The 12,424-nt window shown below is 51.9% G+C and overlaps 5 protein-coding genes across 5 annotated transcripts; 4 read left to right on the top strand and 1 right to left on the bottom strand.

Moving 5' to 3' along the window:
• Positions 1 to 94: 94 nt before the first annotated feature.
• CC77DRAFT_949595 (mitochondrial carrier) lies at positions 95 to 2,293 on the top strand (the record flags this gene model as incomplete). Its single annotated transcript, XM_018535269.1, has 7 exons — positions 95 to 221; positions 274 to 354; positions 407 to 614; positions 811 to 1,427; positions 1,478 to 1,543; positions 1,616 to 1,675; positions 1,728 to 2,293. The coding sequence occupies 7 exons, from the start codon at positions 95 to 97 to the stop codon at positions 2,291 to 2,293; spliced, it is 1,725 nt and encodes a 574-aa protein (XP_018379445.1).
• A 408-nt stretch (positions 2,294 to 2,701) lies between these two features.
• CC77DRAFT_975933 (SNARE complex subunit) lies at positions 2,702 to 3,962 on the bottom strand. Its single transcript, XM_018535927.1, has 2 exons — positions 3,559 to 3,962; positions 2,702 to 3,497 (listed from the first exon to the last, which is right to left on the bottom strand). Exons 1-2 carry the CDS (start codon positions 3,744 to 3,746, stop codon positions 2,888 to 2,890), a joined length of 798 nt encoding a protein of 265 aa, XP_018379444.1. The 5' UTR covers positions 3,747 to 3,962; the 3' UTR covers positions 2,702 to 2,887.
• A 51-nt stretch (positions 3,963 to 4,013) lies between these two features.
• Positions 4,014 to 6,245, top strand: CC77DRAFT_1001965 (TRAF-type zinc finger protein). Its single transcript, XM_018523173.1, has one exon. The coding sequence runs from the start codon at positions 4,327 to 4,329 to the stop codon at positions 5,872 to 5,874; it is 1,548 nt and encodes a 515-aa protein (XP_018379443.1). The 5' UTR covers positions 4,014 to 4,326; the 3' UTR covers positions 5,875 to 6,245.
• Positions 6,246 to 6,458: 213 nt separating this feature from the next.
• Positions 6,459 to 7,793, top strand: CC77DRAFT_1001962 (mitochondrial carrier; the record flags this gene model as incomplete). Its single annotated transcript, XM_018523172.1, has 3 exons — positions 6,459 to 6,491; positions 6,701 to 6,887; positions 6,970 to 7,793. 3 exons carry the CDS (start codon positions 6,459 to 6,461, stop codon positions 7,791 to 7,793), a joined length of 1,044 nt encoding a protein of 347 aa, XP_018379442.1.
• Positions 7,794 to 8,719: 926 nt separating this feature from the next.
• CC77DRAFT_1035863 (pectin lyase-like protein) lies at positions 8,720 to 9,730 on the top strand (the record flags this gene model as incomplete). Its single annotated transcript, XM_018526968.1, has 2 exons — positions 8,720 to 9,386; positions 9,453 to 9,730. 2 exons carry the CDS (start codon positions 8,720 to 8,722, stop codon positions 9,728 to 9,730), a joined length of 945 nt encoding a protein of 314 aa, XP_018379441.1.
• Positions 9,731 to 12,424: the final 2,694 nt, after the last annotated feature.

Below are 12,424 nucleotides of genomic sequence, written 5' to 3'. Positions count from 1 at the left end.
TCTCCTCGCAATTCACCTCGCCCGGTGCCGATAGTCGCCCTCCCGTGTGTGTCGCGACCCTCAGCCATGATAGACCGGAGATAGCAGGACGAACATGGACACAAAGAGCGCAAGCGTTGCCGACGCCAGGGTGGACGAATTATGGTCAACACTCGACACGCGCAAACAGGGCCACCTTGACCTCGCAGGCCTCAAGAAGGGGCTGCGAAAGCTGGACCATCGTAAGAGAGGACGGCGCGCGCCGAGGTTCCGTCGCTGACAACAACGCTGTAGCCTTGAAAAATGCGGACCAGCTCCTCAATGAGGTAATGCAGGCTGTGGATATCGATGGGAACGGAAGAATCACAGAGCAGGGTGGGTGTCTTCCTCTGGTTCAAAGCAAAGACATACTGACACTACTGCCCAGAATTCCGCAAGTTCGTACACGAAACCGAAAAGGAGCTCTACCACCTATTCCAGACCATCGACTACAATCGCGACGGCAGGATCTCCAAAGATGAGCTGCGCTCGGCTTTGCGGACTGCCGGACTTGCTGTTCCCAATAGCAACCTCGACAAATTCTTTTCCGAAGTGGATACCAATAATGACGGGACCATTAGTTTTGAAGAATGGCGGTACGTACTCAGTCAATTCGATCATCACACATCGACTTGCGCGTCCGAGTCTGGACCATGAGATGACATGGTGGAAGCGTGAACATCCCAAGACTATACGGTTGTTGGATCGCTGTTTGAGCTACACCATGAAACGGTCTCGCGATGCGCACAGGCATCGTAACGAACTTTCACGACACCGTACTGACTGCTAAAGGGACTTTCTTCTCTTCATTCCGGTCAGCGCGCCATCCCTCCACGCCGTAATGTCGTATTTTTCCGCCACTATGAAGGTCAACCAGGAAGGCGACGTTCTCATCAGTGACGACACAATCCAAGGCCTAGGTACTACACAGCGTTTTCTTCGTTTTTTCTTTGGTTCCCTTTTCATTGTAGCGCACACACCGCCCTACAATCCCCTTCCAGAGGCTAGCGCACCGCTCGGAGGAATGGCTTCATCACCTTCAACGATGGTCTACCAAGGTGCAGGTGCCCTCCCGCCACGGTCCGAAGCCGACAAGAGCAGCGCTTCTTCTTCCATTGAAGAGATACCGGCAAAACTTATAGAGAGCTTAGGAACCATGCTGATTGCTTGTGTTCCCAATCCAGGCTATTTCGTGGCGGGAGGCGTTGCAGGCATTGTTTCTCGCACCTCGACTGCTCCGCTCGATCGTTTGAAAGTCTACCTCATCGCCCAGACCAGTGTGGCGGAGGAAGCCGTCGTCGCTGCGAAGCATGGCAATATCATCAAAGCTGTTATGAATGCTTGGAGGCCACTTGCAACGGCCACCAGGGAGCTATGGCAGGCTGGCGGTATGCGCAGCTTGTATGCTGGTGAGTCCATATCGACATGTCTTGCTCGCGGGCTCTGACAAGCGCAATAGGAAACGGGTTGAATGTCGTCAAGGTGATGCCTGAATCGGCCATCAAATTTGGTTCTTACGAGGCAAGTATAATCAAGTGAACCAAACGCTTCCCCTAACTCGCGCAGGCTGCGAAACGCGTCTTTGCCAAGATCGAAGGCCATAATGACCCCGCCATAATACATTCCTGGTCGAAATTCGTTGCTGGTGGTCTAGCTGGTGCGTTCTTCCACGTCATGATCTAACATGCACACATTTAACGCGCTCGTAGGAATGGTCTCTCAATTCGCCGTATACCCCATCGACACGTTGAAGTTCCGCATGCAATGCGAAACGGTCTCCGGCGGCCTCCACGGCAACCGCCTCATCTGGGCCACGGCGAAGAAGATGTGGAATGCTGGGGGCGTCGCCGCATATTACCGCGGACTCCCCATGGGTATCGTGGGTATCTTTCCCTATGCGGCCCTCGATCTGGGGACCTTTGAGTATCTCAAACGCTATGTCGCGCGCCGCAACGCTAAACGCCTTGGCTGCCATGAACAAGACGCTGAGCCGGGAGGCTTCATGACGGCAGCTATTGGCGGCTTTTCTGGGGCGTTTGGTGCTAGTGCAGTCTATCCACTTAACCTCTTGCGAACCCGGCTACAGAGTCAAGGCACTGTCCTCCATCCACGAACATACACGGGAATCATGGACGTGACAAGGCAGACTATCAAGGGCGAGGGAATGAGGGGGCTTTTCAAGGGTCTAACGCCAAACTTACTCAAGGTTGTGCCAGCTGTGAGTATTACTTATGTTGTTTATGATAAGAGTAAGAAGGCGTTGGACCTGCCCTGAAGGAAGGTAGATGATACTGAAGAGGTGGAGAGACGTGTCGAACATTGACAATCATCCACCACCTACCAACAACGCCGAGTCCTGGCGGGATACGAAGCACCGGTCTGGTTGGACCTTGACCTCCAATCCACAGCACCAGATCACAAAGCCCCTAGCGGGGTTTCCACCTTGCATATACACAGACAGCGATACCCTTCGAGCTTCAAAATTTTTACGGTCTTCTATTCTCTTTTTTTTGTTGCATCATGCGTGGCGTTTAGGCGTCAGCGGCTGTGTATCACCCAACTGGTGTGCGCAGATGTTGGGTCTTGGGAATGAGCGAGAGCATCTGATGTTGTGGCTTTGTGTTGGCGAAAGCAGACGTGTTGTTGTAGTAGTAGTAGCAAGTGGTGGGTAAGGATGGTGGAGGTCCCAAGTAGGAGCATGGCATGATCAACAGTACGATGCATGCTAGTCTTTAGCTGCTACAAACAATGACTGGTTCCTTTACTCCGTCTCAATAGCATGGAACTGCCGCTTGATCAAAAGTCTAATTCCCTTTATCCTCCCATTTCAAACAAATAACGCCCATGGAGAGACCTATTAAATGCTTTACTACTTTGTAATAACAATCAACAAAACCAGTATAATGATGAGCACCACAATAACCGTCAAACTCCAATTCTCCCGCGCTTTCCTCGAAAACCTATCTAGCCTGCCTCTTGCACGCACAAACTGCGCCGCATGTCTATCCACGCCTTCCTCGACATCATCCAGCAACATGACCTGCCCGTCTAGCTCGTCGCCAATCTGCATGGATAGCTCGCGTTGGCGACTGATACTCTGGCCTAGTTGATCGAGCTGCGAGTCTTGGTCCGCGATGACGCGGTCGTGGTAGGCGTGGATCTGCTGGTTGTCCAGATGCGCGAGATTGGGGCTGGCGTCGTCGGGGGGATCGTCGCGGTAAGGGAAGAGGGAGGCGCGGTTTGCATCATCGTCATTGTCATCGTCGTTGTCGCTGAAGCGGACGGATTTTGAGGCTGAGCGTGTAGTAGTGGGTTTCTTGTTTTGGGCGGCGGCAAAGTCGCGGGATAGAGAGGGGTCGTTGGGGGAGGTTAGGGCTGGTGAGGTCGTTGTTGCTGCTGCTGCTGGGTTGGTGGGTGTGAATTGCGATGTGAGTTCAGCCAGTTGGCTGCGGAGGCGGGGGAGTTGTGAGGTTATGGAACTTGAGACGGCGACGGTTAGTTCCATGGCCATGTTCTTGTTGGTATAACAGGCTCTCTTACTCGTCTGATGTGTCTTGGACTTGCGACTCCAATGATTCAATGCCGGAGCGCAGTTGCTCCAGTGACCGTGAGATCTGGCCATCTTGGCTGTTGGACGGGAGGTTGAGGGATAACGCGCGTTGGCGCTCGAGGAGGGAGAGCTTGATGTGGTCGGCGAGGAGGAACAGCTGTGGGGGGTTGGTTGCCATGATGGCTTGTGGCGGGTGAAGGGTGGATTCAGGGCGGAGGTGTAGTACGGGGACAGTATGCGGGAGTAGGGGCAGGCGCGGACAAGGCGAGTGAGTAGACGCGATTATTCACAAGGGCAATGCAAAGACAGAAACACACGGGACGTTGCAGCTACAAGCTCGTGCCTGGTGGAGATGATAGCAAGGCTGCTGCACTCCAGGAGCGGACCGCTGACGACAGCCCTGAGAGGTGGTCCACATGCCGTGGCTGGGCTGGGGTATCTCCTGCATGCATGCACGACGGCACGGCCATCAGCCGGCATGCCTCGCTCTTGCGCAACCACACACAACAACACCCGCATGCTTCACTCGCGCTGCTGAAATATGCGCAGACCTGACCGGGCTATATAACTTTTGCTTCTGGCGCTCTGCAGCCAGTGAATGACTGTCAGGGCGACCATCCTCCAACCACCCACCCCGCCAGACTCACTTGGATCGACACTCAACGAGGAGACCCGAGACAGCGCATCTCACCGCCGACTGCTGGGCGGCGCGCACAAGAAGCCTCGCTGTCCCGGCTATCCAGGACAGCTGGTCAAACATGTCGTCTCCCAGTCCCATCCCACCTCCCAACGACCGACGTTCTTCACGCTCCTCGCGCTCTTCCAGCAACGCCGCCTGGACAGGCTGGCCCGACGAGCACGACGACAGAATCATGGTCGGTGGCCCTCCAAGCAGCCCCTCGCCCCTGGCTGTCCGCGTGTCCAATTCGCCGTCAACGGCGCGTCGTCACAGCCGAATTATCAAAGTACCCCCCGAGTTCGCCAACCTCGAATACGTCTCCGCGCCCGACAGCAACCTCGTCTGCCTCATCTGCCATGCGCCCTTCGACAGGCCCGTCCAGCTCTCCTGCGAGCACTACTTTTGCCGCGAGTGTCTCGATCACGCGTGGGCCCCGCAGCCCAGCGGCCGGCGGACGTGTCCTACGTGTCGGCATGCTGTGGAGACGGACCATGACATTCGTCCTGTGCCCAAGATCATCGAGACAATGCTCGACGAGCTGGTGGTCAAGTGTCCCAACACAAAAGCCGGCTGCAACTGGGTCGACCAGCGCGTCAATGTCCACGATCATGTCATGCTGTACTGCGAATACACGCCCGTCGAGTGCTCTGCCGCAGACTGTCGCCTGCAGATATCCCAAAAGGATTTCCACAAGGGCTGCTTGCATTACACCGTCAGCTGTGACGACTGTCACGCTTCCCTGCTAAAGAAGGACCTCGAGGAGCACCAGCGAAGCCTCTGCGACAATCGCCTGACCATCTGCTCGCTGTGTGAAGCTCAAGTCCTCCGTCTAGACCTCAAACCCCACATCAACAACGACTGCCCCAAACATGTCATATCATGCCAAGGCACAATCGTAGGCTGCAAGTTCACTGCCGAACGAGTCGACGTCTTGAACCACGAAAGCAGCTGCGCAATGGCGACAATGGCCCCCCACTTCCGCGAGCAACAAGCCCGCATCGAGCGCAACGAAGCAAGACTGGAACCCCTGACGCGCAAAGTCGGAATCCTCGAAGACGGTCTTACAAATATCACCAACTATCTTTATCCCGCCAATGGAAACGACGCGAGTTTTCCCGTCACCGATCCTTTGGATCCAAACGATGCGCAGGCTCCTACGCCAGACTTCAGACTCCCGCCTGCGTCGTTCCCACCGGCAGGGAGTGAGAACAACAACACCGCACAACCTCCTTTCGACTCGCAGGTCCATCATCTGCTTACGCTGCATGATAGCCTGCGAGAAGAAGTCAGTCGCATCGCAAATGCGCTTACCGACCTCGACGGCCGCACCAACATGATGATTATAAACGAGAGTCAACGCTCAAAAGACGAAATGCTGCATGTCAACGCCGCTATCAGCAATATGCGCATGCACTTGCAGTGGGTCGTCAGTGCGACGCTGCAGCAGAGGAGTAATGCTGCCGGCGGCAGTTCCAGGACACCGGGCAGCGGTGCTACGACTGCAGGTGCAAGCGGCGCAAGCAACGGTGCACGAGCGAATACTGGTGCTAGGCCGGGCATGGGTGTCGTAGGGTTGACGGGGTTTCGCAGGCTTAGTGACAGTAATAGGCAAGACACTAAGCTGTAGAGGAAGGGGGCAATGATGACGACGATGATGATGGTTACGATGATCGCGGGCGAGCATCCATGATTGATATGTCTTATGAAAAGTGAGGGTTTTGGGCGTTTTTCTTCTATACAGGGGAGGTTATAAGGGGTTGATTGTTTTTTGTCTTTGGAAGAGGGAGGAAAGATTGAACATTGCTTCTCTCTTGGAAGCGGAGTTTGAGAACTTGGTATGGGAACAAGGTTGAAATACCCCATCTTCTTCTTTTACTTTGGTAGTTTAGGTGCTGCGGCATGGAAAGGGGATTTTACATTGAAAGCTTTCCACCACAAAGGGAAAAACTAGGAGATATCAGATTAAGAAAAAAAGAAGAATATATCATATAACTTGAGATGAACCCCTTATCAGACACGGCCGTTGCAATTATGTGTGAAAAGCGATTTTAACACGTGAAAACGCGTTGCCATTCGGAGGATCATTGGTGACGTAATGCATGCGTTTTATCGAGAACCCTGTAGATCTACGAGGTTCAAAATAATCCTGGCAACACAATTGTTGTTCGTCATTTGCTTTGTACAAGAGATCAGCGTGTCATTTTTGCTAGAATGTCTGGTAATGCTAATTCAGATATCCTAATTGTGAGTATTCGCTTTTTTCGACTCACTCACTCGCTCGCGGGCTTGCTTGCACATTGAGCACCGCCATGAACACGTGCACACACACACACATATCTGTCCACGGGCAGATCCAAAAGGCAGGAAAGAGCAAGGGAATAACTTTGGAAACAACGGGAAAAAGGCCAAGAGAAATAGAGAATGGAAGCGAATAACGTTGACATGACAAAAAGGCCGGCGCAATAGCAGCCTTCACAGTAGACCTCCTCGTATACCCCCTCGACACGATAAAAACACGCATCCAAAGTCCGCAATATGCAAAACTGTATACAGATAGTCGGACAGGCAAGGTCGATCCTAAGCTATTCCGCGGTGTATACCAGGGCATCGGAAGTGTGATTATCGCTACGTTGCCTAGCTGTAAGCCATTCTACCTTCCCATCCCTATCCAACACAACGTACAAGTCAAGAACAGATTCGCAACAACTGACTGCGGGCGCAGCAGGAGCCTTCTTCACGACATACGAACGCACAAAGTCGCTCTTTACAACATGGAACACCAATACCAAAGGCAAGGATATCCTCCCCATCGCCCTCGTCCACGCATCCGCATCGAGTCTCGCAGAACTCGTATCCTGCGCCATCCTCACGCCCGCAGAAGTCATCAAGCAAAACGCGCAAATGGTGTCTTCCTCCAGCCCTACAAACGCCACGCTCGACACGCTGCGCAGGTTTCGGTCAAACCCTTTGGCGCTCTGGCGCGGCTACACGGCTCTCGCGGGCCGCAATTTGCCTTTTACGGCGATGCAGTTTCCGCTTTTTGAGAGACTGAAGGGGGGTATCAAGGAGTATAGGGATGAGAAGGGGTTGACGAGGGGTGGGGTCGTGGAAATGGGTGTTATTACTGCGGTTAGTGCTGGGAGTGCGGGGGCGGTGTCGGCGGTGATAACGACGCCGATTGATGTTGTGAAGACGAGGGTCATGTTGGCGGCTGGTGATGGTGGTTCTGGCTCTGGGCCTAGCAAAGATGCGCAGAGTGGTGGTGGTGCTGGTGGGGGGAAAGCAGGCTTGGTCGACGCCCTTGGTAACTCGTCAAAAGACACGGTAAAGAAGGTGGCGGATTCCGTCAAAGGCCGAAAGAGCAGTTGGGCAATAGGCAAAGAGATTGTAGAAGAAAAGGGGTTCAGAGGGCTGTGGAGAGGTGGTGCGTTGAGGGGTGTTTGGACGTTTATTGGGGCGGGGTTGTATTTGGGGGCATATGAGAGTGGGAGGGTTTGGCTGGCGGGACGTAGGGGCGAGAAGGTTGATGAGGATGAGCTGTTTTGAATGCGTGGAGAGGAGGAGAGTCAAGATGCATTGTAATGGTATGCTCTTGGTGCAGAGAGATGCTATACGACCCTGGCCATCCTCAGCAACCCCAGATGTTGATTCTCTCGAGCCTCCGAGCCATTGGAGTATCTACGCTACCTTAGCATGGCTTCAGAATATCCTACAAACGGTGGATACCTCCCTGTCGAAATGACCATCGAAACTGAGGGCAGTACCTTAGCACAGGTCGCCCGAGTGATAGAGGTGCTACCTTCGGTCTCTCATCAAGGAGACCCGAATGACCGCCGTTGATCTTGACTGAGACTGTCGCCATTTTGATGAATTGCAACACCAATACGGCAAGTGCTTGTGTTAGCCAGGCCCTTCCCCACACCCCCAACCACAAACTCGTCTCAGTTATTCCATCGCCAACAGATTCAGCACGAACCGGAAAAACTTGCAATCGTTCATCTTGTCGGATTGATTAATGTTCAATTTACGGAACGGCCCGAACACGAAAAGGACGTACCCCATGTTTCAGATTCGGCTAGTTGGCCTGACCACCGACAGACCATCCAACATCGTGGACTATCGAATCATGCAGCGCAAATATGCACTGGCATCGACCTGGGACTTGACTAGGCGCGCTCCAACAATTTTTGCGTCATTTTGAACTCTTCTCACGACAGGTTGCCGTCTTTGATTGGCGGAACCCACCACGCGTTGTGTGTGTGAGGGGTAGGCCCTGTTCGTGGACTAAATCGTTCCGCAGACGAGCTAGATCTTGACATTGACAAGCTTCGCCAACGTTGCTTGAATTACGCCTTGAAGCTGATGTGCCAAGAGATGTAATGTGCTTCTTTGAAATGCTTAAAAAGACCAGGACTCTGAGTTGCAATGGAAAGGATATCTTGTTACAAAGCATTCTCACTTCCATTAGCGCAATGAAGACGTCAATCTTTGCCAGTGTTGTATTCCTTGTTTCCTTTGCTGCCGCTCAGCAAGGCTCTCCTGTTGGTTATGCTTCTCAGAACGGTGGCACTACGGGTGGAAAAGGCGGTACCACGACGACTGTAGCGTCCTTGGCTGAATTCACTGCTGCCGTCGGCAAGAAGACAGACACGACAGCCAAGGTCATCTACATCAAGGGCGCAATCACTGGCCCCGCAAAAGTCAACATCGGCTCCAACAAGTCCATCCTCGGCACCGACTCCAGCGCCTCCCTCACCAACGTAGGTCTATACGTCGACAAGTCCAAGAACGTCGTCATCCAGAACCTCAAGATCTCAAAGGTCCTGGCTACCAATGGCGACGCCATCGGCATCCAGGCATCGACCAACGTCTGGGTTGACCACGTCGATGTATCGTCTGATATTGATCACGGTAAGGATTACTACGATGGCCTCATCGACGTCACGCATGCTTCGGACTGGGTTACCATTTCTAACAGCTATATCCACGACCACTACAAGGCGTCTCTCGTCGGCCATTCCGACAGCAACGGCGCGGAAGATACAGGCCATCTGCACGTAACCTACGCCAACAACTACTGGAACAATATCAGTTCGCGCACCCCGTCTATCCGCTTCGGAACCGGCCACATTGTCAATAGTAAGTTTCCTCTCTCTCTCTGTTGGTAGTCATGTTGGACTTCCCGCCCGCTAATGCGTATCACAGGTTACTACAACGGTGTCTTCACCAACGGCATCAATACCCGCCAAGGCGCCCAGGTACTGGTTGAAAGCACCGTGTTTGAGAACACGACCGAGGATATTGGCTGGTATGATGGGAAAGTGACGGGCTACGCGATTGCCAATGATGTTAGTCTTGGGTCGGGAACGAATACTGCGCCCAAGGGTACTTTGACCTCGGTTCCATATACGTATACTAAGCTTGGGAGTGCGAATGTCAAGGCGTCGGTGCAGGCGAATGCGGGTAATAAACTCACTTTCTAGGTGGGCTTGTGGGGGGTGGAAGATGGGCAGCTGTTTTGTTGGATGTACGATGGCTTCGTGACTCTCTGGGACTAGATAACGCTCGTTAGTTGTCGCATCAGTGTGGAGTTTGAGCAATATGGTATCTCGTATTGAGTACTTGACGGGTAGTTGATCTTTCGAAAACTCATTTCTTATGTGCTTTGGGCTCCTCTGTACTAAGTACCAACACTTCAACAGTGAAACAGGGAACCATAAGAGGAGATGGTGGTTCAGAATGCATTGTGATTTGATATGCTGTTCTTGTCTGGTTGACGCGTCAGTTATCCAGTAGCCTGGGTAGTGTTGATGTCGACTTTTTGCGCGAAAGTCCAGGTGCGAGTTTGTCAGATCCGTTCACTCCATTCCCTCTCCCCTCAGACGCTGACCAGTGGCCACGGTTGTCGGTTGGCAGTGACAGTAAGGCTTAGTATGGTTGGAAGATTCCATCGAACTAGTGATATCCTTTCGTTGCTTCTACCCTGGCAAGTTACTCTTCACCGACATCTGACTCAAGCTTATCTGTGTTGAGAAACATCATATTAGCACTGTAAAACAATAATTTCATGAAGGACTTTGTATAGAAACCTACCCAAGCAAGGAGCCAGCCTATGGCGTAGAGTAATCAGTAGACGCTCCAAGCCGTCGCCTACGGACCTCTGTCCCTCCGTATAAAGAAGAACCTTGTACTCAGTACTTCTCGGTGTGTCGATCATGATGACATAGCTTTTGTAAACACCTTGAGATTTAGTGCTAATGACGTCGAGGACAGAAACCGGGGTGAGCTCATCAGCATGCAGGATACGGAAGTGAGCTACTTGAGTTAGCACTGGGTGTTGGACGTACCAGAAGCTGCAAGGTACGTACACAATATCTGTTCCTTCATCCTCTCCTCCCACATAATGGTCTCATACTTGGACATGGCCATGGTGTCTGCCGTACCTGGTATTGCTGTCGAATGTCTTGTGTTTAACAGAGTCGCGAATGTTGGGTGAAGAAGAGGTGGAGGTAGTGCGCGAAACATCTCTTGTTTACCCAAATACTGTTGGAGTATAAGAGTGATTGATTGATGCTACGGAGGATGCTGACTGTATAGTATGTACGCTAAGGGTTGCGGCAAGCACCAATAACAACATGAGATGGTTCTTTCCATCAAATACTTCGCTAAGCACTATGTCGCATTCACCTTCACCTTCACTTCGTGTCTTCCAGTCCAAGCTTGCCCGCAGTCAACAATATAAAGACTGCAAATTTCGAATCCGGCTTTCCCTTATCTCTCTTACACGCGACTTCAAACAACTTCTCAGCAACAGCGAGAGCGAAGATGCATTCTACCTTTGAGCCCACCGTCCACGACGAGCTGGCACAGGCCCAGTACGAAGAGATGCTAAAAGCCAGGGTGCTCAGTGAGTTCAGGCTAGCCTACTATTTCACTACGTGTCTAACGCATTCGGCAGATCAAGCCAAAACAGTCTATAGTAGCGAAGATCAGTGCCAGACTTGCAAATTCGAAGTCGTGATCAGCTATTCCGACACTGAGGGCGCACACAACAGGGATTCTATAATCGCATCACTCGTTATGGACCCCTTCGAGTGCGGCCATGGAACCGACCAGTTTCCTGCCTTGGTAGTTCTACTAGAATCGGAAGTGACGTCCAACGTACAGCGTGCATACGAGTCCTTGGTCCATGCTCTGCGTGTCAAGATGACTAAATCCCTGGGTTAGTGAAGGGCAGATTCAAGAATGTATCACGCATACTAATGACTTTCAGAGTATGCAGATTATGACCATGTAGAGCATGTAGAGCAATTGGTCAACGAGCTCTGAGATCGTCGGGATCGTTGCCATGAGATGCCATAACGTCTATCAAGAGCAATCTAGTATCAACTGCTAAGCTACATGTGTAGCTTGATGCGGATTTGTTTTCTAGGAGCATTGTGAGAGTGATGATGGTTGTGTACTAGGAAAACCTAAGACAGCAGATGAAAGAACCACTTTCGCAACCAGCCTAGTCAAAATGACAACCACTTGTACTCTGCTGTATGCCATCATGAACTTCCTCTTGTGGTGTATGATCTGATCCATCGAACGACCTTAGCTTCGTTACTGTCCTACTGGTTCTGATCATCTGCCTCTAGTTAGTCTATAATCTCTCCATGTCATTGTACTCCTACATACCAATTGCTTTGAGAATTTTAGGACGCAGTATTCTCATAAGACTCCAGTAGGTTTCTTGTACATAGAGATGCTCAGTGGAGCGCATAACCTCAACACACTTGCCGGATACCATGCCGTCTGCTGTGAACAGCTTTGTTGTAGGGTAAACGATGACGTGAGAAACAATGCAACCGGTGTTAGTCACCCCAGGGCTATTTACAACGTCAAAAACGGAGCCAGCAGGAAACTCGGGGCCGTATACGACACGAGCATGGGCTGTTGGCAGTGTGAGTATCATGAGTGTACGAATGATTGCGTTTCAACTTACAGATGAGGATGGCTCTAAGGCACTCGTCGTATTGGATCTGAGAAGCAATATTAGCTGTTGTCGTGCAAAGACCTGGAATGTAACGGGTGATAGTTGAGAGTTGAGATTGTCTTACTAGTTGGCTTCGATCCATGACAGGAGTTTGGGTTCGATCCATAACAGGAGTGGCCATAGGTGTAGGAGAGACAAG

Source organism: Alternaria alternata (assembly GCF_001642055.1).
Source record: "Alternaria alternata strain SRC1lrK2f unplaced genomic scaffold CC77scaffold_35, whole genome shotgun sequence".
NCBI lineage: Eukaryota > Fungi > Ascomycota > Dothideomycetes > Pleosporales > Pleosporaceae > Alternaria > Alternaria alternata.
The sequence above is the reverse complement of the archived record's forward strand: the minus strand, read 5'-3'. Positions and strand labels throughout refer to the sequence as shown.

Bases quoted from the DNA above. Each gene is read 5' to 3' on its own strand.
- CC77DRAFT_975933 (XM_018535927.1), bottom strand. From the start codon at position 3,746: ATGGCAACCAACCCCCCACAGCTGTTCCTCCTCGCCGACCACATCAAG. The intron at 3,498-3,558 runs GTAAGAGAGCCT...CGCCGTCTCAAG, and splicing joins GTCCAAGACACATCAGACGA to TTCCATAACCTCACAACTCC.
- CC77DRAFT_1001965 (XM_018523173.1), top strand. From the start codon at position 4,327: ATGTCGTCTCCCAGTCCCATCCCACCTCCCAACGACCGACGTTCTTCA.